This window comes from Rhinoraja longicauda, chromosome 21, assembly GCF_053455715.1.
Source record: "Rhinoraja longicauda isolate Sanriku21f chromosome 21, sRhiLon1.1, whole genome shotgun sequence".
Taxonomy (NCBI): Eukaryota; Metazoa; Chordata; class Chondrichthyes; order Rajiformes; family Arhynchobatidae; genus Rhinoraja; species Rhinoraja longicauda.
Window position 1 is genome coordinate 17,126,013 of NC_135973.1, and position 27,918 is coordinate 17,153,930.

Consider the following 27,918-nt stretch of genomic DNA (forward strand, 5'->3'; position numbering starts at 1 on the left):
AAACATATAAGATAATTAGGGGATTGGACACATTAGAGGCAGGAAACATGTTCCCAATGTTGGGGGAGTCCAGAACAAGGGGCCACAGTTTAAGAATAAGGGGTAGGCCATTTAGAATGGAGATGAGGAAGAACTTTTTCAGTCAGAGAGTGGTGAAGGTGTGGAATTCTCTGCCTCAGAAGGCAGTGGAGGCCAGTTCGTTGGATGCTTTCAAGAGAGAGCTGGATAGAGCTCTTAAGGATAGCTGAGTGAGGGGGTATGGGGAGAAGGCAGGAACGGGGTACTGATTGAGAGTGATCAGCCATGATCGTATTGAATGGCGGTGCTGGCTCGAAGGGCTGAATGGCCTACTCCTGCACCTATTGTCTATTGTCTATTGATGGTTAAAAACAAAAATGAAAATGAAAGTTTAGTTTAAGTTTCCAAGCATGCTCTATATATGTTTTGTTTGATTTTTATGCAGCTCTTTATTGATAAAGATACAGTGGTTAATACCGTCAATGCTTCACATGACTTACATCTACTTAAGATTGACAACCAAGAAGACAAAATGGTTACAAAGGGAAATGGCTGGGTCAGGGATACTCTCGAGAAGGTAAAATGCTTTAATTCTGTAATTTTATTTCTTTGGGTACATTTTAGATGAATAGAATAAACTGAGGATAAACAGTTCTTCAAATTGGAGTAGATTTGATGGATCAAATCGCCTTATTCTGCTCCTTTTACTGGTGAACTTGTGAAATTGTTCCTCCAATGTAGAGGAACAAATGGAAACCAGCAGCATTTTAAAATTTGATGTTGTTACAAGTAATATTAATTCACTTGTCATTAGTCTTGTAAAGAATTGCAGCCAATTTTTACATTGCTAGACCCTATGGCAATGTGGTGCATGACTGGATGCATTTGAGACTCTTAGTTGAGGGTTGGATATTGGCTAGGAAATAGAACTCTGCTTCCCTTCAGAGTAGTCCAGTGTGATTTTTTTTTTACATCACAATTCTCAATTTAGCTTCTTAATCTGACTGGTAGCACTCCGAGAGCTTTGATCAAGTGCGAAGCATAAAAATCCACACTGTGGCTCAAATGCAAAACCTTTTACAAGATCACTACAGCTGATCCATGGCTGGTCAGTGTAGTGTCAGCAGATTTGTGAAAGTTACTATAATACTCCAGAGCTTGGTTAGAGGAAGAAGAAGGGAACACTCATTCTCCTGATCACTGCCATTAAGCAATTCCATCTTGGGAGAGGGTGTGATCAGACTGGGTCATAACAACTCACACCCGAGAAGTCATTCAACAGGAGTTGGACATTGAGTGTAGTGATGGTAAGACAAAAGTGGTATCTGAAAACAAATGTGAAGTCGAATAGCTACAGTGATTGAAAGAAAAATTGGGGTTAGGGAAAGGAAAGTAAATTTGCCAAAAAGAAAACTCAAAAGTTCAATAAAATGGAGTAAGAAAAGAGTAAAAAACAAAGTCCTGGAGGAACTCATCGGGGTCAGCCAGCATCTGTTGAGGGAATGGACAGATGATGTTTCTGGTCGGGATCCTTCTTCAGACTGTAGTAATGGGGAGAAACCTGAAAATGAGGTGGGGTGGGGTGGGCTTAACATATGATAGGTGCACACAGGTGGGGGTGATTAGCAGGTGGGTGGAGACAGTGACCCAGACTCAAGATAAAAAGGAGTCAAAAGGGTATAAAATATAAAGGAGACGAAAGGAGTAAGAATAGTTTATCATATGAAAAAATTATAATCTGCCAAATTTGGTACCTTCATATCTTAGAGTCCAGATGACTACTCTGTCACCATGTTATTCTGTTTTGTGACAGAACCCCGACATTTACAGATTGGTGCTCGACCTTCTACAATTGTCTTTTCCCCCTCTGGGCCAGTTAACTTACAATCTGAGTTGGTGCTGTTTAAATGAACTAACTGTAAATATGTGCTTTCTCTGCTTGGAGGAATGTGTGTGAGGGGGTGTTTGGGGCATGGGAAGAAAAATCAAGACAGTTATCAACTTACACCGGGTTTCCCTTACTAACCTATGTCAACGTTAGTGCATTGAACATTCAAGATAAATGAGTAGCATAAGATCAGATGCTTCATCAAATCTCAGGTCACTTACTGTCTTGATCCCATGTAATCTTCAAAAGCCTCAGGGCTTTTAAGGCAAAAATTGCAAAGATCTCTAAGCTCTGATCACCTTTTTAATTAGAAGTAAATAGATGAGATTGGAGAAAATTAGATAGCAAGAATATACTTCAAGAAACAAGAGTGGGGAATTTGCAGATGTTTAAATTTACAAGATTGTAACATACTTTTTGTTTGGCAGCTGCATACAGATGAAATAGGCCGCAATCGTAAGCGAGTTCTGGAAATTAACATTTACATCAATCATTGGCGGGATGAACTAGATTTCCTTGAGATTCAGTAGACGTAAAGTGAAGTGAGAGCTGTGGTTTCATGAATTGTGTTGTGGGAGTTTAACCAGGAACCTGGATGACTGTGACTTTTAAAGGTGGTTTCTTCTCTATGACAGTTTGTATATGAGATAGCTTCTTGATTTCCACTGTTGTCTCTGATTGTTTGTAACCTTAGCAGAGGGATTGGACTACACTACTTAGTAGTCCCCTGAACTACTTCTTTCCTAGAAATTCCCATGGCTGGGAATGAATCTTTCAGCAGATATGAAAACCTTATGTTTCAGCAAATATACATTTTCAGACCTAATAAAGAGTAGGTGAGTACACGATCTAAAGAGTAGTGGATCGTGTACTCTAACTCCTATCTTCCTGCTGGGTTGCATTTTTTTTTTTAATGCAGGTTTGGTGCTTTTCCATTCACCACTTTTGCCAATTTCTCTCCCAGCCTTCACAGCCTTGGTGGAGATTTGGATTATTAAATTTGTTTTCAACTCTTTTTTTAATATTTAGAATACACTCAGTTATTGTTCTGAAGGAAGCAGATAACTTTATTACACCTTATCTGGTGTACCTCAATGAAAAATAAACGTTATTTTTAAATAAAACTATATTTAAAGGAAGTTTATTCGCTTTCCTTAAGTAACCTCATGGCCTTCCTTTGCAAATTACTTGACTCACTCCTTTTTTAAATAATGCATTATTTAACAAAATTCAAATAAATTTAAAATACATATTTGAAAATCATGTCCTGTCATAGCAGCAAATTCACAGATGACCAAGTTGGCATACTGAGCTAGTCGCATTTGCCTCATTTGGCCAGTAGCCCTCTAAATATCTATATATCTATCCAAATATCTTTTAAAGATATTAAAAATATTAATCAATAAATTGGAACTATATGGGATTAGGGGGTTGGCTTTAGAGTGGGTTAGAAGTTATTTAAAGAACAGGAAACAATTCGTGAAGATGGGAGAATATCAGTCTGGATGTTTGGACATTGTGTGTGGAGTCCCCCAGGGGTCAGTGTTGGGTCCTAAACTCTTCATCATCTACATCAATGATATATGTAAATTATAAAAAATATTGAAATTCATCCTATTTGCTGATGACACTAACATTCTTGGTTCTGGTGAAAATTTACAGCAACTTTTGGACAGTATCACCTCAGAATTTTGCAAAATTAAAAAATGGTTTGACATTAACAAATTATCACTAAACTTGAGCAAAACAAAAATTATGATATTTGGGAACAGTAAAATAAACAATCAAGCACAGTACATAGAAAGAGTAAATAAAACTAAATTCCTTGGGGTGATAATAGATGAAAAAATTTGCTGGAAATCTCACATTAAACATATCCACAGTAAAGTATCTAGAAGCATTTCAGTTCTAGCCAAAGCAAAACATTTCCTAGATAACAAATCACTTTGCATTCTGTTCTGTTCACTAGTTTCACCTTATTTAAGTTACTGTATAGAGGTGTGGGGAAGTACATATATAAGTTCACTACAACCACTATTCATACTGCAAAAAAGAGCCATTAGAATAATTCATAATGTCGGTTTTTGTGAACACACCAACTCATTATTTATAAAGTCTAAAATAATTAAATTTTATGACATTGTGGAATATCAATCAGCTCAATTCATGTACAAAGTGAGAAACAATTTGCTACCAAGTAACTTACAGGAAATGTTTTATGAAAGAGAGGGAGGGGGGTATAATTTGAGGGGAACATTAAATTTCAAGATTCGCAATACTCGAACAACAATGAAAAGATTTTCTATATCAATCAGTGGAGTAAAGCTATGGAACAGAATGAATGCGGAATTAAAACAATGTTCAAACATCATCCAGTTTAAAAACAAATATAAACACATGATTTTTTCTAGGTACAGTGAGGAGGGGGATTAACAGTCACCAGGGGCCTACATATGATAACACATCATTATTTAAATAAGTATATCTATATGAACATATAAGGGTGTATGAGTATTTTTGTATTAATATCTGATACTTGATAAATATTGATTAGGGAATGGGGGTAGGATTAAATAAGTTCACACTTCTTCCTACTCCTTTTCGCACATGTTAAGTAATGGATGAAATTCCTTGTATTTCTTCTGTTTTTTTGTTTATTTTGTTTTTTAATTGATGTCTTTTAACATGTTCGAAATAAAATAAAATGAAATGAAATAATTATATCCACCTCTCTAGCTTCATCTGGTAACTCATTCTAGATATAAACTACCCTCTGAGTGAAAAGTTGCCCCCGAAGTCCCTCTAAAATTTCTCCTCTCACCTTAAACATATTATGCCCTCTATTTTACAATCTTCTCTCTTGGGAAAAAGATTGTAAACATTCATTTTTCCCATACTCATGATATTATATACCTCAATTACATCATCGCTCAACCTCCTGTGCTCCAACGAATAAAGTCTCAGCCTATCCGTTGTATCCCTGCAATTCAATCCAACAAGCCCAGGTAATAAATTGAATCTCTTCTGTACCTTTTCCAACACAGAGATTCTTCCTATAGCTGGTTGACAAGAACTGCACACAACACTCTCCCACAGATGCCATCTTACCTGCTGAATATTTCTGACATTTAGTTTTGTACCAAATTTAAGATGAAGGTTTGCCAAGAATAGTGCATGAATCAAGTCTAAAACACTATAAGATTTGGAAGTGAAGTTTTAAATGCAGTTCTCTGGAATAAAAGGTTGCATGGACATTTACATTCACAAAGTGGTAATCGTGAAATTCCAAATATTAAGGGCAACAAGAAACCAACGAATAATGAAAGCAATTTATTATAACAAGGAATTGTAGTTTCTGGTTTATACGAAAGGACAAAATGCTGCAGTAACTCAATGGGTCAGACAGCATCTCTGGAGTTAATGGATAGATGACATTTCAGATCAGGTTCATGTTCTCTAGAAATGCTACCTGGCCTGCTGAGTTAGTCCAGCATTTTGTGTTTTTAGTTAAATAACGAAAGCAGACTGCATCAATAGTGCTGATATAAACGAGAGAGAAAGCCTGATGTTAATGCCCTAATCTTTACCAAAATATAATCGCACTTTGGCCAAAATGAAGAATTACGAACCAATGGCAAAATTAACTACCTGCTGTAGTGAGAAATGACAAAATAAATTATCACATGGGTTCAGAATGATGGAAGTGATATTCCTAAATTACTATTGAGAGGTTGTAAACTATGACTTTTGCGGAATTAGAACAGCAACAGAAACCATTCTTCGAAAATAGTTCAAAACTTAATATTGCTCATGCATATATGATTTGTTAATGAGGCTTGCTTTTTCTCCTGTATGATTAACAATTCTTAAATGTATGAAATTAATGAATGTTTATGAAATCAATGTTTATAGTTATCAATACAAAAAAACATCCACAAGCGATTTTAAAAATCTCAATGGATAGAAATGTTCAGAGAAAAACTTTTAATTTTATATTTTTAAATTACAATAATTTAACCAACAACGAAAAGAATCCCAGTTACAGGAAGGAACTGAATAAACAATCAGCCACTTCAGTCTTGCAGCAGTTTAAGTTTCATGGTGGAACTCTCCGAACATAGAAGGACAAACAAGGCTCCTGCTGCAGTTCGTGATCGTAGTTCGTAGAGATCGTAGTCGTGTGCCCATTCAACATTTCCCCAGAACTCGATCTACAAACAAAAATAATCACCACCTTGCTTACAACAGAGCAGTGCGAGTGATCAGCATAATATCTAAGATAAAAGGTTTTAGCAACCAAGTACACTTACTAGCTCACCTGTTTTGAGCTTAAATATATAGCATTTGTTACACAAAAACAAATTTGCAATTTGTACCTACAAGGGATTCACAGCTTGTTCCTGCTTTGAGGTCTGTTACCCCTCTCGATTTCCCTAAAGGAGTAAATCTAACAAGATCCCATTGTGAAAATAACATTTGCAATTCAACTCTGAAAGTTTACACAGATGTTTGATTTTTGTTTAATAACTAATTTCCCCAGTTTCAATATATTTGGACCAATTCTTGCAGGAGTACTTTTCAAAGGCAGTGCCACCCGAGTAACATTAATGCACAAATCTAGGGAGCTGCTGATAATCTGAAACATCAGACACTTAAACCTTATCCTTCCTTTGTCCCACCCCCGACATCAGTCTGAAGAAGGGTCTCGACCCGAAACGTCACCCATTCCTTCTCTCCCGAGATGCTGCCTGACCTGCTGAGTTACTCCAGCATTTTGTGAATAAGACACTTAAACCTTTACTGTTCTCTCAGGGCTTTTTCATGGAGGAGTCATAGATCAACAATATAGAAGCAGACAAAATGTGTACAAAGAAACTGCAGGTGCTGATTTACACCAAAGATGGACACAAAATGCTGGAGTAACTCGGGACTAGGCCTAAAACATCACCCATTCCTTATCTCCAGAGATGCTGCCTGTCCCGCTGAGTTTCTCCAGAATTTTGTGTCTATCTTCAATTTAGAAGCAGATCTCTGCTCAAATAAACTCATATTACCTTCCTGCCAATTTTTCTATTCTGCACTCATTTTCACAAGTACATATCTGACTTCCTTTCTTGACACCTCCACCTCAGATGATAGTTTCAGATGCAATATCCATTATGAGCTCAGCAACTCCCACAGGTACAGTAAACAATCGCAATAACAGGCCTCTTGATAACGGATTTCGGTTTTAGTGGACCAAATCTGTTTTAGACTGAATTGATTGTTTCATGGAATGACAACAAGGTAGATGGAGCGATTCTATTGGTTTAGTTTACTTTTAGAGATACAGGTACAGTACTGTACATTGATGTTGCTCTTTCTTCCACTGTGCTTACACTATTAAAAGAGTTTTGAACTCTTTGAAGAACTACACATTTAAATACAGTTTGAATCATTTTAGCTTAGTTTAGTTTAGAGTTACAATGTGGAAACAAACAGTCCGTGCTGACCAGCGACCACCCGTACACTAGTTCTATCCTACACACACTAGGAACAATTCACAGTATGTAGGATAGAACTACCACAGTGGTTCTATCTTTCCTCCCACATTGTAATGCCAAAGACATTGTGACAGTGTGGGTCATCCCCCACCTCCCCAGACACGTGCAGGCCTACAGCCCAACTGGCTTCCATGAACCGTCGGTTTCCTCCGCACAATCCGCTGAACCTAGGCTTCGCATGCTAGGTAGACAAGCCCTAAGCCGCTGGAACCAACGACTTGCTGACTGTACTTGTGGCATGCACACAAGACAGTGGAGACATCGTGGGGATGGGGGTAGTCCTGCGGCTGATCCCACGGCTTGGGGGGACGGTCGAGACTGGGGCGGGTCTTCCGGGCGGTGGTTCGCAGCCCCCACGGGCGGGGAGCGCTGTCCGCTGTTGCTCCTCAGGCCTCGGGTACGGGCCCCAGGCCGCCGGCTCGAGTCTCCCCGGGGCGCCGGCGAGGCGTCTGTCCCGGCCCGGGAGACCCGGCCTCCAGTCGCCTCCAACCCGGGAGGCAGGGTCGTCCTGGCCCTGGCTGCCCGCGTTGTTCGAGGGGTGGCGGCCATGGCAGTGCGGCAGGGCGAAGGAGGCGGCCGCCGGAGGCCCGCGGTAAGATGGCGGCGCACACTCCATGGCCGACTCCGCCACCCCCCGCTAACCGGACTGGTCCTTCGCTTCCCTCTCCCTTCCTCAGGCTCCCGGTCTCTGGCTCCTCGACCAAGCGGGGGGGGTCCCACGAACCCGGGGAGCCGTGAACGGCTGCGACCGGGACCTGCAGAGCCCGCAAAAGTCCCGCCACACCTATATTATTGTGTAGTATATGTTTATTGACTGTTTTTCCATTAATACTGTACATATTTACCTAACCCCTTATTCGGTTGTAGCGGACCATTGGTAATAACGGACACCATCTTCCCCCGTGTAGTCCGTTATAGCGAGGGTTTACTTTACTTCAATCACACCTCCTCCCACCCTCCTTCCTGCAAGGACACTATTCCATTCTTCCAATCTTTCCACTGCGTCTGTTCGGATGACAAGGTTTTACACACCAGCATCTTTAATATGTCTTCCTTCACTTTGTCTTTTAAGAATTCTTTCAGTTTAAGTTAGGATTATTATGGTCACGTGTATCGAGGTACACTGAGAAGCTTGGTTTTACATGCTGTCCAAACCGATCAGATTGACAATCGTCAAGAATTCATCCCTCGGCCTGAAAGGTCAATCCTATTGCCTGTTCTGCTGAGAGCCTTCAGCATTGTGCTTATTTGTCAGCATCAGTAAGTAGAAGTTTATAGTGTGGAGAACATGACATGATATACTCTGTCAACAATACATCTCCTACCTGATACTGTTCTTCCAGCCGAGACAGCAGCACAGCATTTTCTACACTGAGGTTTCGGTCAATTAAATTTAGTGAAAGAACTATAGATTTAAGCTGATGGATGACATACTCCAGACCTAAAATAATGGAAAAACAACCAAAGCAATAATTTCAAGAAATTTTCAACTTTCAAAGACATTTTTAAGTTACAAGCGAAAGACCAGCTGTATTATGCACTTGGTACTCAAATTACTGTTTTAATTATTTAAGAAATAATTTAAAAAGGAATTGCCACTGGTAGTTAAGGAAGACTACTCCCTCATTCAATGAGTTGCAAGGTTCCATTAGACTCACATGGCACATTGGAGGAAACAATATGTGGGAAGGAACTGCAGATGCTGGTTTAAACCGAAGATAGATGTAAACAACTGAAGATAGATGTAACCAAACAGTGAAACTAGTACAACAACTCAGTGGGTCAGACAGCATCTCTGGAGAAAAGGAATAGGTGACATTTTGAGTCGAGACCCTTCTTCAGACAGAGTCAGGACAAAGGGAAACAAGAGATGTAGACCGTGATGTAGAGATATAGAAGAAATGAATGAAAGATATGCAAAAAAGTAACGATGATCAAGGAAACGGTCCATTGTTAGCGGTGGGCTCGGTGAAAATAAGTTATACAGACAATGAAACTCACCAGAACGAACAGTGAAACCAGTACAACAACTCGGGTGGGGAAGGGACAGAGAGAGAGAGGGTGGATGCAAAGATTACTTGAAGTTGGAAAAATCAATATTCATACCAGCAGCTTACAACCCAGCGATATAAATATTGATTTTCCTAACTTCAAGTAACCCTTGCATCCCCTCTCTCTCTCTCCATCGCACCCCCACCCTAGTCGTTGTACTAGTTTCACTGTCATCCTGGTGTTTCATTGTCTGTATAACTCGTTTTCACCTAGCCCACAGCTGACAATGGACCATTTTATTGATCATCGTTATTTTTTCACATATCTTTCATTCTTGTTTTATGTCTCTCTATATCACCGTCTATATCTCTCGTTTCCCTTTCCCCTGACTCTCAGTCTGAAGAAGGGTCTTGATCCGAAACATCACCTATTCTTTTTCTCCAGAGACGCTGTCTGATCCATTGAATTACTCCATTTTTTTTGTGTCTAACATTATAGGACACCCCAAATGACTGGTATAAAGTTGGTCAGGTCACAGCAGCTGGGGTCATGTTTGTTACATTCAAGCTTTCACATCTTTGTGCTATTATCTGAGGAAATAGCAAGATGTAGAAATGACAACCCATCCTGTTTTGGTGATTGTCTCCAGCCTGAATGTACATGCCACTCTTTGGACACTCAACTACTCTCAGGCCGTGATCGAACCCCTCACATTTCTGCTTCTAATACCACCTGGTTATTTAAAATCTCTCCGATTTGGATCTGCAAGTATTGCTGAGAAATTCATTTGGCTCTTTTTCCCAGATTGTACAATCAAAAATCGACTTCCCCAAGAGTGAAAAGTGATGAGCATTTCCAGATCGCTCCAGAAATTCAACTGGGCACATCCAGGCACTGGTCCCCTAGGAATGCTGAGGATGATGTCAAGTTCCCACCCAGCATTCCTTTCTAAGTACTGCAGAAAAAATCTGGTCCGTATTATCCTGGTATCATCTGTCTTGAGTGCGTCTGAGACAATGTTTTCTTCCAGGCACAGTGCTCATCCAGGATGGTTAGCGTGTAAGTCAATTACCTGCCTTCATTTTTGAATGTTCAATCCCTGGAATGCACCAGCCAACCACTTCATGAAGACCCAGCCCTCCCTTAATCCCACAAACTCCTGACTCTCTGGCTTTAACCATCCAACCTCCTATTTCCCCCACTAACCCCCCCCCCTCCCCCACTTACCTCACAGCTTCCCCCATGCCCAAACCCTTCCACCCAAACTTTGCTGTTATACCGAGTTCTTTTCTCTCCAACCATAAAGCTGTTGGCAATTTCCTGATCCTTCAGCATTAGCACAGGGTCTGTTCAATTCTTTTGTCCTGAGGCAGCTTGAGCTCAGTCTCTGAATGGAGTACCAGGCAGTATTTAGTTGATACCTTAAATGTGCAAAAGTGCCATTGGTGCACCCTAAGGGTGCATAAGAATTTCTTAGTATCAAAAGAAAACACACTTAAAAATACATAGGACAGCTTGAGTGTAGACAGGTCTTTTTCAGTTCATCATTCACGTGTTCAAAAATCCTCATTTTCCCTCTTGCTGACTACCTACCGTTTCTCTTCACAACTATGCACTTCAAGATACTGTGGAACAAATGAAGCAATACAACAATTTCAATTGTGACTGTTGTTCAAAGTATGAAGAGAATGAAACCACCATAGTGGGAACTATAAGCTGCTTAGCCTGACTTCAGTGGTTGGTAAGATTATCAGTCAATTATAAAGGATGAGGTTACAAAGTACTTAGAAGTTAACAATAAAATAGGCCAAAGTCAGCATGGCTTTGTGAAGGAGAGGTCTTGCTTAATAAATCTGCTGGAATTCTTTGAAGAAGTAAATAGCAGGACAGATAAAGGAGTCAGTAGATGTTGTTTACTTAAGAGTTTCAGAAAGCCTTTGATAAGGTGCCACACGTGAGGCTGCCAAGGAAGATGCGAGCCCACAGTATCAAAGGTTGGCTGGATGGCAGAAGACAAAGAGTGGCAATAAAGGGGGCATTTTCTGGTTGGCTGCCAGTGACTAGTGGAGTTCCGCAGAGGTCGTTGCTGGGGCCGCTACCCTTCGCGTTATATATTAATGATTTGAACGAGAGGATTGAAGGCTTTGTGGCCAAGTTTGTGGATGATATGAAAATAGGTGGAAGGGCAGGTAGTGTAGAGAAGCAGGGACTATGCAGAAGGACTTGGATAGGTTGGGAGAGTGGGCAGAGAAGTGGAGATGGAATATAGTGTAGCAAAGTGTGGAGTCAAGCATTTTGGTAGTAGGAATAAAGGCGTAGACTATTTTCTAAATGGGGAGAGAATCCAGAAATCAGAGGTTCAAAGGGACTTGGGTGTGCTGGCGCAAGATTCCCAAAAAATTACTCTGCAAGTCGAATCAGTAGAAAAGAAGGCAAACTCAATGCTATCATTTATTTCAAGAGGACTTTTATCCAAAACAGGGGTGTTAATGCTGAGGCTCTCTCAGGAGTTGGTAAGGCTGCATTTGGAATATTGTGAGCAATTTTGGGCACCATATCTGAGGAAGGATATGCTGGCTCTGGAGAGGGTCCAGAGGAGGTTCACAAGAATGATCCCAGGAATGAGTAGTTTAACCTATGATGAGTGTTGGTCCTCACTGGGCCTCGACTTGCTGGAGTTGAGAAGGACGAGGGTGGGGGGGGGCTCATTGAAACATACAGAATAGTGAAATGCTTGGATAGAGTGGATGTGGAGAGGATGTTTCCACGAGTGGGAGAGTTTTGAACCAGAGGTCATCATCTCAAAATTAAAGGACGTTCTTTTAGGAAGGAGTTGAGGAGTAATTTATTTAGTCAGAGTGTGGTGAATCTGTGGAATTCTTTGCCACAGAAGGCTGCGGAGGCCAAGTCAGTGGATATTTTTGAGGCATAGATTCTTGATTAGTACAGGTGTCAGAGGTCATGGAGAGAGATAGATCAGCCATGATTGAATGGCGGAGAAACTTGATGGGCCGAATAGCCTAATTCTTCTCCTACCACTTATGACCTTATGACCATAATTTACATCATATCTTAAAAGGATATTCACGAGGTATTATTGAATAAAACTTGACATTGTGCCACGTGTTGAGAAATCAGATGAATGATCAAAAAATAATCCAGAGAGGAATGTCTTAAAGGAAGAAAAGAGAGAAAGACCTGGAAGGTACCACCAAAGGTGGATTAACTAAAATCAGGGATTGCCTGAATTGAAAGAATGCGCATGTCTAAGTGCTTTGAGCATGAAGGAAGTGACATGGATGAGGACATGAAGAGACTCAGAAACAGTAAGATTTTAAAAATCATAGCACAGCCAGACGAGGAGTGAATGCAGGAGTGTGCTGAATGACGCGTGGAAAGGGTCAAAATGTGGGTAGAATCATTTAGGATCATTTTAGTTTGTGACGCACAGACAATCCACCACTAAGCTGGGAAACAAGGAATTCTTATTTTAAGTTCTATCATTTGATCCAGAATATCTAGCCGAGACAAGGATTTAACTGATCACATACCAATTAGTGCCCAAAAATTATATGAGGAAAGATGCTGTTCGAAGGTCTCTTTTGTCTCCTTTGGAATATTTGGTCCCAAGATATTTGTAGAAGAGCCAATCACAACGTTGTACCTGTTAGGGGAAAGATCATAAATCAATTTTAAACAGAACAAATCAGAAAAATGGCAGAGCGCCCATGGCTCGGAGACATCTCCCCGCACACCACCCACCCCACACCGGAGCCCCTCCACCCCCACACCTCAAAATGAAGACAACGGCTTGGAGAGTCTCCACCTCACTCCCCGCAGCTCGGAGACTCCCCATCCCCACCCCGCGGCTTGGACATCTCTCATCAGGGAGCGATAGGTATATGGAATGAGCTGCTGGCGGAAGTCGTTGAAGAGTAGGCACAATAAGAACATTTAAGGGACATTTGGGTAGGTACAGTGACAGAAAAGGTTCATAGGGGGCAAATGCAGGAAAAATGGGACTTGCTTAGAGGGGACTTCTTAATTGTCATGGATGAGTTGGACCAAAGGGCCTGTTCCCGTGCTGTATGACTTTATAAGTCACGTTTGTCCCCCCATCACAAATTGGATATAACATGATTGATGAATCAGGGAACACCATTTCTATTATGCGGGCCAAATTAGTTACAATGAGACATTGCTCGGGTACTAGAGAACTACTTCAAAGGTTTCATGGTCTTTTATTGTCACGCGTACCAATTAAGGTACAGTGATGTGTGAATTACCATACAGCCATACTAAAAAAGCAACAAGACACACAACTGCATAAAAGTTAAAATAAACATCCATCACAGTGGATTCCCCACATTCCTCACTGTGATGGAAGGCAACAAAGTCTAATCTTCTTCCCTCATTTTTCTCCTGCGGTCGGGGCAGTCGAACCATCCATCAGGGTGATCGATGCTCCCGCAGCCAGTGGTCGAAGCTCCCACGTCGGGGCGGTCAAAGCTTCCGCATCGGGGCAAAGTCCCAAAGTCGGCCTCTGGCCAGAGACCGCGAGCACCATGTTGTTAAAGTCCGCAGGCTCCCGTGGTTGGAGCCCCAAAGACGACCCCCCGACAGGGATCGCAAGCTTTGCGATGTTAAAGTCTGCAGGCTCCCGTGGTGGAGCTCTCGAAGTCGGTCTCCAGCAAAGGCCACCAACTCCTCGATGTTACGCCGTAGTGCGGAGGGAGATTTAATCCAGGAAAAAAAATTGCATCTCCGTCGAGGTAAGAGATTAGAAGTTTCCTCCAACCCCCTCCGCCACCCCCAACATAAAACAAGCTAAAGAACACTAAAAACATACACTGAACACATACTAAAACCCCCCCCAAAAAAAAACAAAGAAGGAAGGGACAGACTGTTGGCGAGGTAGCCATTGCTGGCGCCACTTTGGAAATTGACAAGCAGAAAAAAAGCTGTCTTGGGTGGGGTAGGGGGTAGAGTCTAAGGGAAAAAACATCTTTCCATGTAACCTTCCTGCAGTAACCAGATACTGCGGGAGGCCATTGAAATTAACTAAGCAAGCATTCCTTCCTTTGACATGTGTGCAATGAAATAGTGAGACATGCAGCCTCTAGTATTTTTAACTTGCATTAACAAAAATAAACACAGCTGTTAAGGACTTTGTATTTGAAAATTTTGTAGGAAAAAAAACTTGTTATTGTGAGTCTGAAACTCTAATCCCAACCACTTTTCCCCCTATCATTGTTTTTATAACTTGATTTTCTCCAAAGAGAGGTTGCAAAGGAATGCAACTATCATCTTATAGCAGAATTACCGGTACACCAATTGTGCATAGATTTTAAACACCATCCCTCATTCCTTCAACAGTCAGGGCACATGGTGAACAAGCACGTGAACTGTCCAAGGAAAATACACAAGATCAAACTTTACCTGTTTTCTATCCATTCAACAGCAGGATTCCATTCATTTTTCTGAAGCTCCACTAAGCCAGGTGGCTCCTCCACTCTGTAACTACATAAACAAACACCAGTGTGGATGAAGGTTAGTTGAAACCCAGTGTTTAAGGAAGACCCTGATTCACCCCCATTGCTCTATCCAGTAGTTACTTTAACTTCTATGAGTTGTGCAGCCTTTTCACTATTAAAGTATCAACGCAATCTTTCATCATTATAGTTTGCTTCTGCAGCCTCAATTTCCTCCTCCATCTCAAAATCATTCCGGTCTTCTCAAACTTGTGGCAGTTCTATTTTCATTTCCTAAATCCTGTTTATCAATCTTCCAGAAGATGATGATGATGGTTCAACCAGTGAATCTAAATTAGACATACAGTAGTAAAAAATTAGTTCCACTGAGAGGTCATCAACTGTCTTTCCCACCACAGATGCTATCTGACCTGCTATTTCCGGCACCTGCCTTTATTACACAGATGTCCATCGTAAAAGTGATGATTTTTTTGCCAATTTGCAACCACTAACTGGATTTTGGGATTTACATATCAATCAATATTTATCTTCTGACAGAAGAATCTACAACTACAAATAGTGCAGGAGAGTGTTATTATCTTTCAGCAAACAATACCATGATTATAGTGATGGAAAATGAATCCAAATCAAGTTGCCAAAGTTTGTGTTTGCCCATAATCATATTCAAAGTCCATACATCCAGAAAGATCTGGTACAGACTGCCAGGGGTGAACCATGCTGAAGGGAGTATTTACATGCAGTATCTCTAAACCAAGTTCAATTGAGCTATAGTTTTTTTTTTTTAAAGACCAATTGTCATTTTAAGTTGAAATTATTAATATTAATGATCAACTACCTACAAACATTTCATTTCCTCAGGAAATTCCCAAACTGCCCTTCTTCATCTCACCATTGAAAATGTACTTTGCTGATGATGGGCATCAGGAACATAGAAGAAAGACCAATAGGATAAGATGAAACTAAATAGCAAGAAGTGATAGGTGGCCTGCCACCATTCCTAAGCAATTGCATTCATAAATCTTTCAAAATGTTTCAGTGACATGCCTTTTCCATCCACATGGCCACCTAGTCACTTTTACCCTGTTTCCCCAAAGACTTTGCCACGATTAATCAACCCAACCCAACATTGGTCCATTTCCGCTCACCCCAACCCCACTCTGCACACCTCAAAATGAAGACAATGTCTGAAGACAATGTTAGTAGATTCATTCATTAATTGAATTGGTATAGATTGAATGTTGAGTCTGCATGCACATGCAAAATGTAACCATCTCATCTATAGCAAATACAACTCACCACACGGTGTCTGTGTCCAGGAATTTGAGAGATGATCTAATCAACTGTTCTTTTGTTCTTTGCGTTGGATTATCCAGTGCAGTATTGCACAAATTTGTCTAATCAAAGAGAATATTGCCAGTTTAGCTTCAAAAATCAAGGCCAATCATTCATTGCAGCGCTGATGTCATTTTGCACATTTGAAGGTGCCACCTACTGGATAAGATGTTGAACCAAGACAGTCTTAGGTGGAAGCAAAATGCTTCACAGCACAATCTTGAAGAACATGGGAATTATCTGATATGTATCGGCCAAGATTAAAACTTCACCTTCAAACAATATCTAATCAGTCTCGACCCGAAACGTCACCCATCCTTCTCTCCTGAGATGCTGCCTGACCTGCTGAGTTACTCCAGCATTTTGTGAATCTAATAAATATCTTATAATTATCATATTGCTGTTGAGGTTTGCTTTGTGCGAGTTGGAAGACATTAGTCACCACACTTAAAAACACAGGCTCAAAGATGCTCTGGGATGACCAGGCCTGAGAGGGACACTATGGACAATTTAAGTTATAATTTTATATCCTCAGGCAGCGATAAATTTCTTGTATGATTTTCTATGTAGTTTTATATCCTTTGAAAATGCAGAATTGCCATGTTAATAAAGATGGGAGCTGTGTTGGTACTTACTCCCTAAGTAGGATTTATGTGGTGTAGGTTAATTCCCGGAATGGCGGGACTGTCGTATGTTGAAAGGCTGGAGCGATTGGGCTTGTATACACTGGAATTTAGAAGGATGAGGGGGGATCTTATTGAAACATATAAGATAATTAGGGGATTGGACACATTAGAGGCAGATAACATGTTCCCAATGTTGGGGGAGTCCAGAACAAGGGGCCACAGTTTGAGAATAAGGGGTAGGCCATTTAGAACGGAGATGAGGAAGAACTTTTTCAGTCAGAGGGTGGTGAAGGTGTGGAATTCTCTGCCTCAGAAGGCAGTGGAGGCCAGTTCGTTGGATGCTTTCAAGAGAGAGCTGGATAGAGCTCTTAAGGATAGCGGAGTGAGGGGGTATGGGGAGAAGGCAGGAACGGGGTACTGATTGAGAGTGATCAGCCATGATCGCATTGAATGGCGGTGCTGGCTCGAAGGGCTGAATGGCCTACTCCTGCACCTATTGTCTATTGTCTATTGAAGTTCATCTCATTTACCTGCACTCTAAAACAAACACTGATTATAAATGAAATATCAGGGAAAATCACAGGCACATGAAATTAGTTGTCATGCTGGGTGAGGTGCTGGTTGTAAGACCAGCAAGCTGCGCGAGCGGACGTCATAAGACCAGCGGGCCGCAGCCTGTCGAAGGAACTCAGTCCTGCTCATCTCCAAATTCCTGAGGAGACACCCGTGAAGATAAACACAAGGCCGCACGGCAGAAGCTCTCAGAGGGCCATGCAAGCAGTTGCCAAACCCCCACAGGCAAGCAGCCGCAGAACTGGGGGAGCCCGCCTAGAGTGGGTCTGAGCACCAGCTCGCCCCAGAGGGCCGGGAGCCTAAGGAGAGTCTCTGACACTGGAGGAAGTTAGACAAAGGGCCGGTCGGAGAACCGGGGTCCAACCTTCCACATCAGATTGGCTGCGGGAGTCGCAGCTAGGAGCACAAAGGCTGAAGGCCCAGAGAGAAGGACAGCTCGCTGGCGAACCAAATGAGGTGATGGCTGTAATGGGCCTTTATGGCCAGCTGCAGCTTGGACTAAAATGGTGCCAAAATCTGGCGACTGTTGCACATGGACTCAGTTGGCTGTTTCTATTCATGGGGTACTTAATTAGGGATTGTCTTTGTGTACGGCAATAATATCACTGAACTATGCGCAAAAAATGTATTTCACTGTTCCTTTTGTACATGTGACAATAAAAGAATCATTGAACCATATGCATTCGGATAAACAGGGGTTGATTAGGGATAGTCAGTTTTTGTGCATTGGAGATCATGTCTCACAAATCTGAGTTTTTTTTATGAAGTAACCCAAAAAGGTTGATGAGGGCAGAGCTGTCTATGTGGATTTATTCACAAAATGCTGGAGTAACTCAGCAGGTCAGGCAGCATCTCGGGAGAGAAGGAATGGGTGACGTTTCGGGTCGAGACCCTTCTTCGGACTGATGTCAGGGGGGCGGGACAAAGGAAGGATATAGGTGGAGACAGGAAGATAGAGGGAGATCTGGGAAGGAGGAGGGGAAGGGAGGGACAGAGGAACTATCTAAAGTTGGAAAAGTCGATGTTCTTACCACTGGGCTGCAAACTGCCCAGGCGAAATATGAGGTGCTGTTCCTCCAATTTCCGGTGGGCCTCACTATGGCACTGGAGGAGGCCCAGGACAGAAAGGTCAGACTGGAAATGGGAGGGGGAGTTGATGTCTATGTGGATTTCAGCAAGGCATTTGATAGGGTTACACATCGTAGGCTGCTCTGGAAGGTTAGATCAAACAGGATCCAGGGAGAGCCAGGCAACTGGTTAGAAAATTGGCTTCATGAAAGGAAGCAGAGGGTGATGGTAGAAGGTTGTTTCAGGGGGTGGAATCCTATGACTAGTGGTGTGCCTCAGGGATTGATGGGGCCTACAATGTACTATCAAGTTTCCCCCCAACCTCAAGTTCCAGAGAGAATAATCCAAGTCTATCCAACCTCTCCCTGTAGCTGAATTACTCCAGCACTTTATGCCCTTTGTCTATTAAATATTATCGGTCATCATTGGCAATAATGGACACCACTTTCCCGCCTATGGTCTATTATAACAAAAGTTTACTGTAAACGGACCATAGCGGAGGGAGTGGTGTCTGTTATTGCCGATGACTGCAGATGATGGTTAATAGACAAAGGTACACAAAGTGCTGGAGCAATTCAGCCGGTCAAGATCTTTGGAGGACATGGATAGGTGGCGTCAGGACTCTTCCCACTGAGTTATTCCAGCACTTTGTGTCTCTCTTCAGTATAAACCAGCATCTGCCGTTCTTTGTTTCTATACTTTCTGATTTTATTTCAATTTAATTTGCCTACAATGAAATGTTAAACATTTTTGGTCCATGTTAAAAAAATAATGAAAACACACGTATCTACCAGATGCATGGTAAAGTGCTGCAGTGTGTCTCCTTGGGACTCCCATTCAGTGGCAACTGCAATCGCCAGGGCTTCATTCGGAACTGTGAACAACTTGCCCAGAGGAGTCTTCAGCTTTCTGCGGTCAAGGTTTATCTCGAATATTCCTCCTGCAGCAGCCAGGAAAACAAAACCAGAGCCTTACAAAGCATAGCAGCCTTCAAACAAAGTTGTTTGAAAAGGAAAAGGAATACTTTACATTTCTACCAAGAAAGTTCAGTTGCCGTTTAAAAAAAGTCTGGCCAGCGCAAGCATATCTTTTCGGCAAACCTTGAGACGTGCACTCAAACAGTTTAACAAAGACACTATCTGTAGTAACATAAATACTACACAATCATGTACAAATTTCAATTTTTCAATTAATTCTATTTGTTGGCACCAATTACGTTGAAATTATCTAATTATTAAAGTAGTTTGCAATTATTTTCAGCAATATAACTGCTATCCAATGAGGAGGAAGAGGACGGCAAAGTAAAGAAACCGTAGATGACCAAGGAGATTTGATCAGGTAGAAAAAGGAAGTTAGATCAGGTTTAAGAAGGTTGCATCAGAGGAGGCTTATGAGGAATATAAAGTGAGTGGGAAAGAACTCAAGCAGGCAATTAGAAGGGCTAAAAGGGACCAGAAAATGCTGTCGGCGAGTTGGATTAAGGAAAATCCCAAGGCTGTTTATATACATGTTAAAAATAAGAGGGTGACCAGGGAGAAGGTAGAACTGTTGAAATACAAAAGAAGCGAATCTGTGCTCGGAGTTGAAGGATGTAGGCGAGGTACTAAATGAGTACTTTGCTTTTATAGTCACCGAGGTGAAGGACTAGGTGGACGGCGAAATCAGTGTGGTGAATACATATGTGCTAGGGCAGTTTGAGATCGAGAAGGAGGTGGTGCTGAAGCTCTTGAAGAGCATTAAGGTGGATAAATCCCTAGGCCCTGATTCATCCCAAGTTATTAAGGGAGGCAAGAGATGAGATTGTGGAGGCCTTGAAGAGGATCTTTGTTTCTGCCCTAGCCACAGGCGAGATCCCAGAGGACTGGTGAGTGGCCAATGTTGTTCTTTTGTTTAAGAAAGGAAGTAGAGAGAATCCAGGGAACCAAGCGTTGGTGAGTGTCACATCAGTAGTAAAAATCTATTGGAGATAATTATTTGAGATAGGATTTATTCCCATTTGGAAGAGAATGGGCTAATTAGGGATAGCCAGCACGACTTTGTACGCAACAGATTGTGTCTCACTAACTTGATTGAGTTTTTTTGAGAAGATGACGAAGGAAGTTGATGCTGGTAGGGTGGTGAATATTGTGTACATTGGATTTTAGTAAGGCTTTTGATAAGGTCCTTCATGGTAGGTTGATCCAGAAGATTAAGATGTACGGGGTTTACGATGACTTGGTCATGTGGATTCAAAACTTGCTTAAGAGAGCAGCCGGTTGTGGTGGAAGGAAGATATTCAGGCTGGAGTCTATGATCAGTGAAGTTCCGCAGGGATCTATGCTGTGTTCTCTGCTGTTTGTGATATGTTTCAATGACCTCGACATAAATGTAGATGGATTGGCAAGTAAGTTTGCTGGTGACACCAAAATAGGAGGTGCAGATAATGAGGAAGGCTGTGATATATAGATCGGGTGCAGTAATGGGCAGAAAAATGGCAGATGGGTTTTAACCCAAGCAAGTATGATGTGTTGCACATTGGGACGTTGAATGTAAGAGAATATACAGTTAATAGCCAGACTCTTAACATCATTGATGGACAGAGGGATCTTGGAGTTCAAGTTCATAGTCCACTGAAGGTGGCACCACAAGTAGATAGGGTGATGAAGAAAGCATATGGTATGCTTGCCTTTATTGCTAGGGGCATTGAATATCAGAGTCAGGAAGTCATGATGCAGTTCTGTAGGACTCTGGTTAAGCCCCATTAGGAGTATTGCGTGCAGTTCTGGTCACCCTATATAGGAAAGATGTGAAGGCTTTGGGGAGGGTGCAGAGCTAGGTTTACCAGAATGTTGCTTGGATTAAAAGGTTTTGGCTACATGGAGAGGTTGGATAGATTTGGATTGTTTTCTCTGGAACATTGGAAGTTGAGGAGAGACTTGATCGACGTATATAAAATTATGCGAGACATAGATAGGGGAAAGACGGAACTGTTTTCCCAGGGTGGAAATGTCCAACTCTAGAGGGCATAAATATAACATGGGACGGAGAAACTTTAATGGAGATGTGCGAGGCAGGGTTTTTTTTTTACACAGAGAGTAGTGGAGGCCTGGCTCGCACTGCCAGGGATGGTGTGGAGGCAGACACAATAGTGCCGTGTAAGAGGCTTTTAGATAGGTACTTGGAAGTGCAGGGAATAGAGGGATATGAATCATGTATAGACAGATGAGATCAGTTTAACTTAGCATCATGTTTGGCACAATCATTGTGGGCAAAAGGACTTGTTACTTTGCTGCATTATTCTATGTTCTATGTAAAGTTCCCACAATGGTTAAAGTGGGAGAAAATTTTCAAAGGTCTGGCAGATTGAAAAAGTTCACAGACTGCCCAATATCAATAAGCATCTACCATTATACAAGCTGCATTTACAAAGCCTTTTGCAACATCAAGATATCCCATAATTCCCTAAATTTCTAATACCATTGGGAGTTTGGGGATTTTGAACTGACAGTGTATTAGCAGCAAGGGGAATTTGTAGGGGCAGGTTGTGTTATTCCCAGACACCAACCACCCCCATCCCCCTTGATGTTCGAAATGGAAAGTTTTGTTGAAGAAGCCTTTGCATCATACTGTGCTGAAACTTGACCAATGCCAAGATGGCAGTTGTGGCCCAGCAGTGGAAGAGTTGAGAAACAGAATACCAATTAGGAGGGCTGCTTGATGCATAGGATTGAACTTTTTGAATGTCAGCAGAGACATTTATCCAATAACTGGATAACAACAAAAACAAAAAAGAGTGGAATAATCTCAGATCAAAAAGCTTTGTGGCAAGAGAAACAGAGTGCAGTACATGCGTGAGCCAAAAACAAACTGCTGGAGGCTCTCAACGGTGACCCTTCTTCAAACTGTCCTTTTCTGGCTTTCGATGCTGTCTGACAGCCTGAGCTCCTTCAGCAGTTTGTTTATTTGCTCAAGATTCCAGCATTTGCAGTTGATTGTCTCTTTGGATCAGGCTCCTGATCTAACTCTTGGAGATGATGAATGGGTTTTAAAGAGTTAGGAGGGTATTCAATCACAAAAATCTTACCTTCTCCTTGCGAAATGCTCACATTCTGATAAAACTTCTTTCGTTCTACAAAATTAGAGAACATTTTGAGAAATCAGACAATTTATTTACAAACAAACATGATGCAAGGCTTGTATCTGCTGTGAACCAATACAGGGGGAGGGGGGGAAGGGAGGGGGGGAGGGGGGGAAGGGAGGGGGGGGAAGGGAGGGGGGGGAAGGGAGGGGAGGGGGGGAAGGGAGGGGAGGGGGGGAAGGGAGGGGAGGGGGGGAAGGGAGGGGAGGGGGGGAAGGGAAGGGAGGGGAGGGAAGGGAGGGGAGGGGGGGAAGGGGGAGGGGAGGAAGGGAGGGGAGGGGGGGAAGGGAGGGAAGGGAGGGAGGGGGGGAAGGGAGGGAAGGGAGGGAGGGGGGGGAAGGGAGGGAAGGGGGGAAGGGAGGGAAGGGGGGAAGGGAGGGAAGGGGGGAAGGGAGTGAAGGGGAGGAAGGGGGAAAGTATGTTATACTTTAACATTCTTTTGCACAACTTGGATTTTGCATGACAATCTTTGCATTATTCTGCTGTTTTGCACTCAGTGTTGTATTTCAGTCTCCATCGGGTAGCACCACCCAAATTCAATCAGGTGGCACCACCAGCATTGACTGCCTCACCAACAGTCTGTCTGTCCTTCTACTGTTTTTATTATTTTAAGTTTTGTATTAAAAGTATGTTTTAGTGTTTCTTGGTTTGTTTTATGTGGGGGGTGGGGGAAATTGGGAGAAACTTTGTTTCAATCTCTTACCTCAACGGAGATGTGATTTTTCTCTGTATCGTATCTCTGTCCCCACTGCGGCCTAACATCGAGGAGTTGGCGGCCTTTCCTGGAGACCGGCCCGGCGCTTCAAGCCACGGGTATGGTGCGGACTTTAACATCGTGGAGCTTGCGATCCTTTGTCGAGGATCGACTGTGGAGAGCTCCAACCACGGGGCCTGTGGACTTTAACATCGTGAAGCCCGCGGTCTCTGGTAAGAAGAGGCCGGCTCTGGAGCTCCATGCTGCGGAGAGTTTTTTTCAACCGTCTCGACGCGGGGAGTTTTGATCACCCCGACGCGAGGGCTTGGACAGTTGGCAGCGGCGACTACAGATGGTTCAACAGCCCCGACCGCAGGTGAACAAAGAGGAAGGTGATTGAACTTTGTTACCTTCCATCACAGTGAGGAAGGTGGAATCCGCTGTGGTGGATGTTTTTGTTAAATTTTATATTATGCGGCTGTGTGTCTTGTTGCTTTTTACTTAGTATGGCTGTATGATAATTCAAATTTCACTGTACCTTAATTGGTATATGTGACAATAAATTGATCTTGAAATCTTGAATCTTGTATTTTTCTCTCACAGAAGCTGATCTGCCAAGCATCTGCTGCAATTTTATGTGTTTGTTTCAGATTGACAGCAGCTAGCTTTCAGCTTCATTTCTTCTATTTTGTTTTCTGATCTAGGACTTTCTTCTCTTTTAACTTTTAACTATCCTTTATTATTGGGACTATAATTCGTGTTCCTTTTTGCTATTTTTCTCTAAAAGTTAATTATCTGGGAATATTATATTCATATTGTAATAGAGTCTCTGTAACGGCTATTATATAAAACTAATTTGCTTGAAATCAGCATAGTTTGGATTGAGCTTGGACTCCAAACCTTGGACCCAGAGGCTGTGGTTTCCGCTCGACAGCATTGGTACAATTATATAGTTGTGTAGGAAGGAACTGCAGATGTTGGTTTCAAACAGCTGGAGTAACTCGGCGGGTCAGACAGCATCTCTGGAGAAACTTCAGATAGCTCCTCTGTCCCTCCCTTCCCCTCCTCCTTCCCAGATCTCCCTCTATCTTCCTGTCTCCACCTATATCCTTCCTTTGTCCCACCCCCGACATCAGTCTGAAGAAGGGTCTCGACCCGAAACGTCACCCATTCCTTCTCTCCCGAGATGCTGCCTTACCTGCTGAGTTACTCCAGCATTTTGTGAATAAATCGATTTGTAGCAGCATCTGCAGTTATTTTCTTATAGCATCTCTGGAGAAATTGGCGACGTTTCGGGTCGAGACCCGTTTTCCCCCCAGTTGGAGTCAGAGTAGAAGAAATGTTGCATACAGGATACAGGATTCATAACATGATAGACAATTAGCTCAAGCAAATTAGTTTTATATAATAGTTTTACATAGTTGTCCCCGCTGTTACTCTTGCTCACCTGCGGTCGGGTATCGCCGCCTGCACTCCACCGTGCCTCCCGTCACACGTAAACCCAGCCTGAAGCCTGCGGGAGCCCGGGCCCAAAGGCGGGCCAGCATCCTCCCACAGTAACGGGGAAACCCTGGGCACGGGTCACCTCTCACCAGCCGCAACACGCTGACAATGATCTTTCATATCAACGTACATCTCCTTGTGGGCGCCGCCATCTTCCCGACCTTTCACCTCCACTAGACCCGCCCAGGTTGGCCATGGCCCAATCGCTTGCCGTCTCTGGTATCCAATCATCTCGGAATGTCACTGCCAAACCACCCGTCCGGGAGGAACTGCAGATGCTGGTTTACACTGAAGACAGACACAAAAAGCTGGAGTAACTCAGCGGTGCAGGCAGCATCTCTGAAGAAAAGGCTGAATCTGAAGGAGGGTCTCGACCGAAACGTCACATTCATTCACTCCAGAGATGCTATCTGAACCGCTGAGTTACTCCAGCTTCTTGTGTCTATCGCCCATTTGGGAGGCAGGATTCTTATCAATATTACTGCATTTGTGCGAATAACCGAGACTTAATGTACAATACAGAGAATAAGGGAAATAATGCACCAAATGCCGTCGTCGTTTTGATGTCAGCTTTTGTGCGTGGCTACAAGGAGCTGCATTGTGGCTACATTGATTGACTCTGGAGATATAAACACATTGCAGCACTGCAAACCCAGGTTCTATGTATTTTGCCAGCAAAAGGTCGGAGCGCCGTATAGACACGAACCGACCCTTTCAGCTGAACGGTCCTTTACTGCCCGTTCCTTGGAGCAAAGACAATGAAAACGTAATCATTTGATATTAACAGAATCAAGCAATGGTTTCATAAAGAATTAAGATATAATTTCATTTTACGGTTGCCGGTGCATACGACAGTATATACTTTTTTACTTCAGTACTCTTCACTCTCTTGAAATGTCCTTGAATCATTGATTTGAAAACAATCAAAATGCAGAAGGATCCCAACCCGAAACGTCACCTATGTGTTCTCCAGCGATGCTGAGTTACTCCAGCGTTTTCCAACGAAAACAGTCAAGTCGCATTTATTGTTATGTGCACAAGTATGGCGAGGTACAGGTACAATGAACAACGTGTTTGTAAGCAGGTAGACTCAGACAACATGTAAACTCAGACAACACACAGGACATAATTATTCACAAATTATTGGGGGATTGCACAGCAGGCGAGGTCACGACTTAATATGCTGATTTCTCTCGGATGGGACACCCTAGAGCTCCACAGAATCAGGCTAAGACTTATTGCAAATACAAAATCATGCCATCAAATCTTCCGTCATCCCAGAGCACCAACCGCCATGAAACAAGACAAAATACCAGTCCCTACATATTCAACTTGCTAAATTTCAATAAACTTTGCTACCAATATTCCCTTCACCCAAGGACGATAATGGAATATGTTACCACCCAACACACATGCCACTCGCGATGTTCAGTCATTTTAAAAGGGGATTGAGCAACTAGATCTCCTCAACTTGGTCAAAAAGGCCCACTTCAAAATCTAATCACTACTCTACTCACTCCGTCCTGTGCAAGATAACCACTAATGAGGTGTTTGCGCAGTAATCAACCAGAACGGACCACTGACCCTACTGTTGCCATGCAACGCCTTCTGGGAGGCAAGCCGTGTACTGCAGACAATCACTTACTATGGCTTTGCTAAGTCTTTTTCTTCTATTTTATGTTTGGAATGACTTCTATTGTGGAACAATTCGTCAGTCCTAATTTGAGAGGGTGTTGCAGTTGAATGTTGCGGCTGCACTTTGCTGCAGCTTCGCCCTTTTTCTCCCATCAGCGCGTTTCTGGCTCCCTCCCGGCGCTCAGAGCGTCCCAACACCTCTCCCCGTTCTTGCGCTCCTCGCTCCTCCAGGCTCAGTGCCTCTGCTCCGCGCCTTGCTTCCTGTGGCTCTTCGGCCCCTCACCGCTCTTGCTAGCCCTCCAGCCCTTCTCCCCGCTCGCCATCTCCGTCAGCCGGGCTCCATTTCCACTTGATCGACGCTCAACACCTCGTGGCTAGGGCCGCCGAGCAGAGCAGTGGCCTAGTCCTCCACCTCGGCTCCCAGCGCCCAGCCCAGCCCTCGCTGCTGCTCGGCCTCTGCTGCCCATCGGCCTCTCCCCAGTCCTCTGCTTACTCCACTTCGAGCTCGACACTCCGTTCCTCCTCCTCTTCCACCGCCTCCTCCTCCAAGGCCGTCAAGCACGGCATAGGCCCTTCGCCCTCCAGCGGGTCACCAACCTCCAGCGCTCGCTGCTTCTGCCCCTGCAGACCCCTCAGCTCGGGTTCTTCCCGCTGCTCCTCTCGCTCAACCCCGTCCTCTCCTCCTTCTCCTCCTCCTCTTCTTCTACCCCCAGCGGCCCTCTGCTTCTCGGCCTTGCTCTCCTGCCTCCCTTCCCAGCCGTGTTTCCCCTTCTCCCGCCGGCTGGCCTGATGTGTTCCCAGCTGCTTCTTGCTTCCGCGGGCTTTGCAGCTCTTCTCTCGGTTCCTCTTCCTCCGCCGGATCCTCCAGCTTCTTCCCCATTTTTTTACAGCACAAAAACTGACCATTTTGGCATTTTTTTCAAGGTAGGAACGTATGTGTTACATGTGTTACTAGTGTATGCTGGAAGCTGCCCTGTCCTCCAGGTGGCTTGAGCGACTCCGTGCGTCACGCCCTTTGAACTTACGACCTTACATGCAATCCCCCTATAAAGGTCGAGGACACACATGTTCCTGTTAGAGTGAATGGTAAGGTGGATGGGTGTAAAGCAGCTTGGATGACGAAAGAAATTGGGGCTCCCTCAAGAATAAGAAGGAGCATAGGGCAGGTACAGGCAGCTGGGATCAAGTGTTTACCTGGAAATTTGGGATATGAGGAGCAAGGTAAAAAAGGAAATCAAGATGATAAGAAAGGGACAGGAGATGGCTCTGGCAGATAATATTAAGTGTAATCCCAAACGATTTTGTAAGTACATTAAGGGAAAAGGAGTATCCTGAGAGACAATGGGGACCCTCAATGAGTATTTCTCCTTTGTTTTACCATGGAGAAAGACCTTGAGAGGACCAAGGAACTCGGGGCAGCAAATGGAAGTCTCTCGA

At 43.1% G+C, this 27,918-nt stretch overlaps 2 protein-coding genes across 9 annotated transcripts in view; one reads left to right on the forward strand and one right to left on the reverse strand.

Annotated features, from left to right (window-relative positions):
* drc3 (dynein regulatory complex subunit 3) overlaps positions 1–23,870 on the forward strand; it is a 52,009-nt gene extending 28,139 nt beyond the window's left edge. For 5 of the 8 annotated variants that reach the window (XM_078417865.1, XM_078417860.1, XM_078417862.1 and 2 more), the window contains 2 exons: positions 464–595; positions 2,335–5,330. In XM_078417865.1, the coding sequence (XP_078273991.1) occupies positions 464–595; positions 2,335–2,353 (151 nt within the window). In that variant the 3' untranslated portion in view covers positions 2,354–5,330. Of the gene's footprint in view, positions 1–463; positions 596–2,334; positions 5,331–19,792; positions 19,923–23,415 lie in introns of those variants that run through there. The other 3 variants (XR_013548673.1, XM_078417866.1, XM_078417864.1) reach the window with 2 other exon arrangements.
* Positions 1–27,159, reverse strand: atpaf2 (ATP synthase mitochondrial F1 complex assembly factor 2). Its single transcript, XM_078417868.1, has 9 exons — positions 26,492–27,159; positions 24,791–25,134; positions 22,596–22,640; positions 19,324–19,472; positions 16,230–16,327; positions 14,881–14,961; positions 12,993–13,105; positions 8,775–8,890; positions 1–6,117 (listed from the first exon to the last, which is right to left on the reverse strand). The coding sequence occupies exons 2-9, from the start codon at positions 24,888–24,890 to the stop codon at positions 5,980–5,982; spliced, it is 840 nt and encodes a 279-aa protein (XP_078273994.1). The 5' UTR covers positions 24,891–25,134; positions 26,492–27,159; the 3' UTR covers positions 1–5,979.
* Between the last annotated feature and the right edge of the window lie 759 nt (positions 27,160–27,918).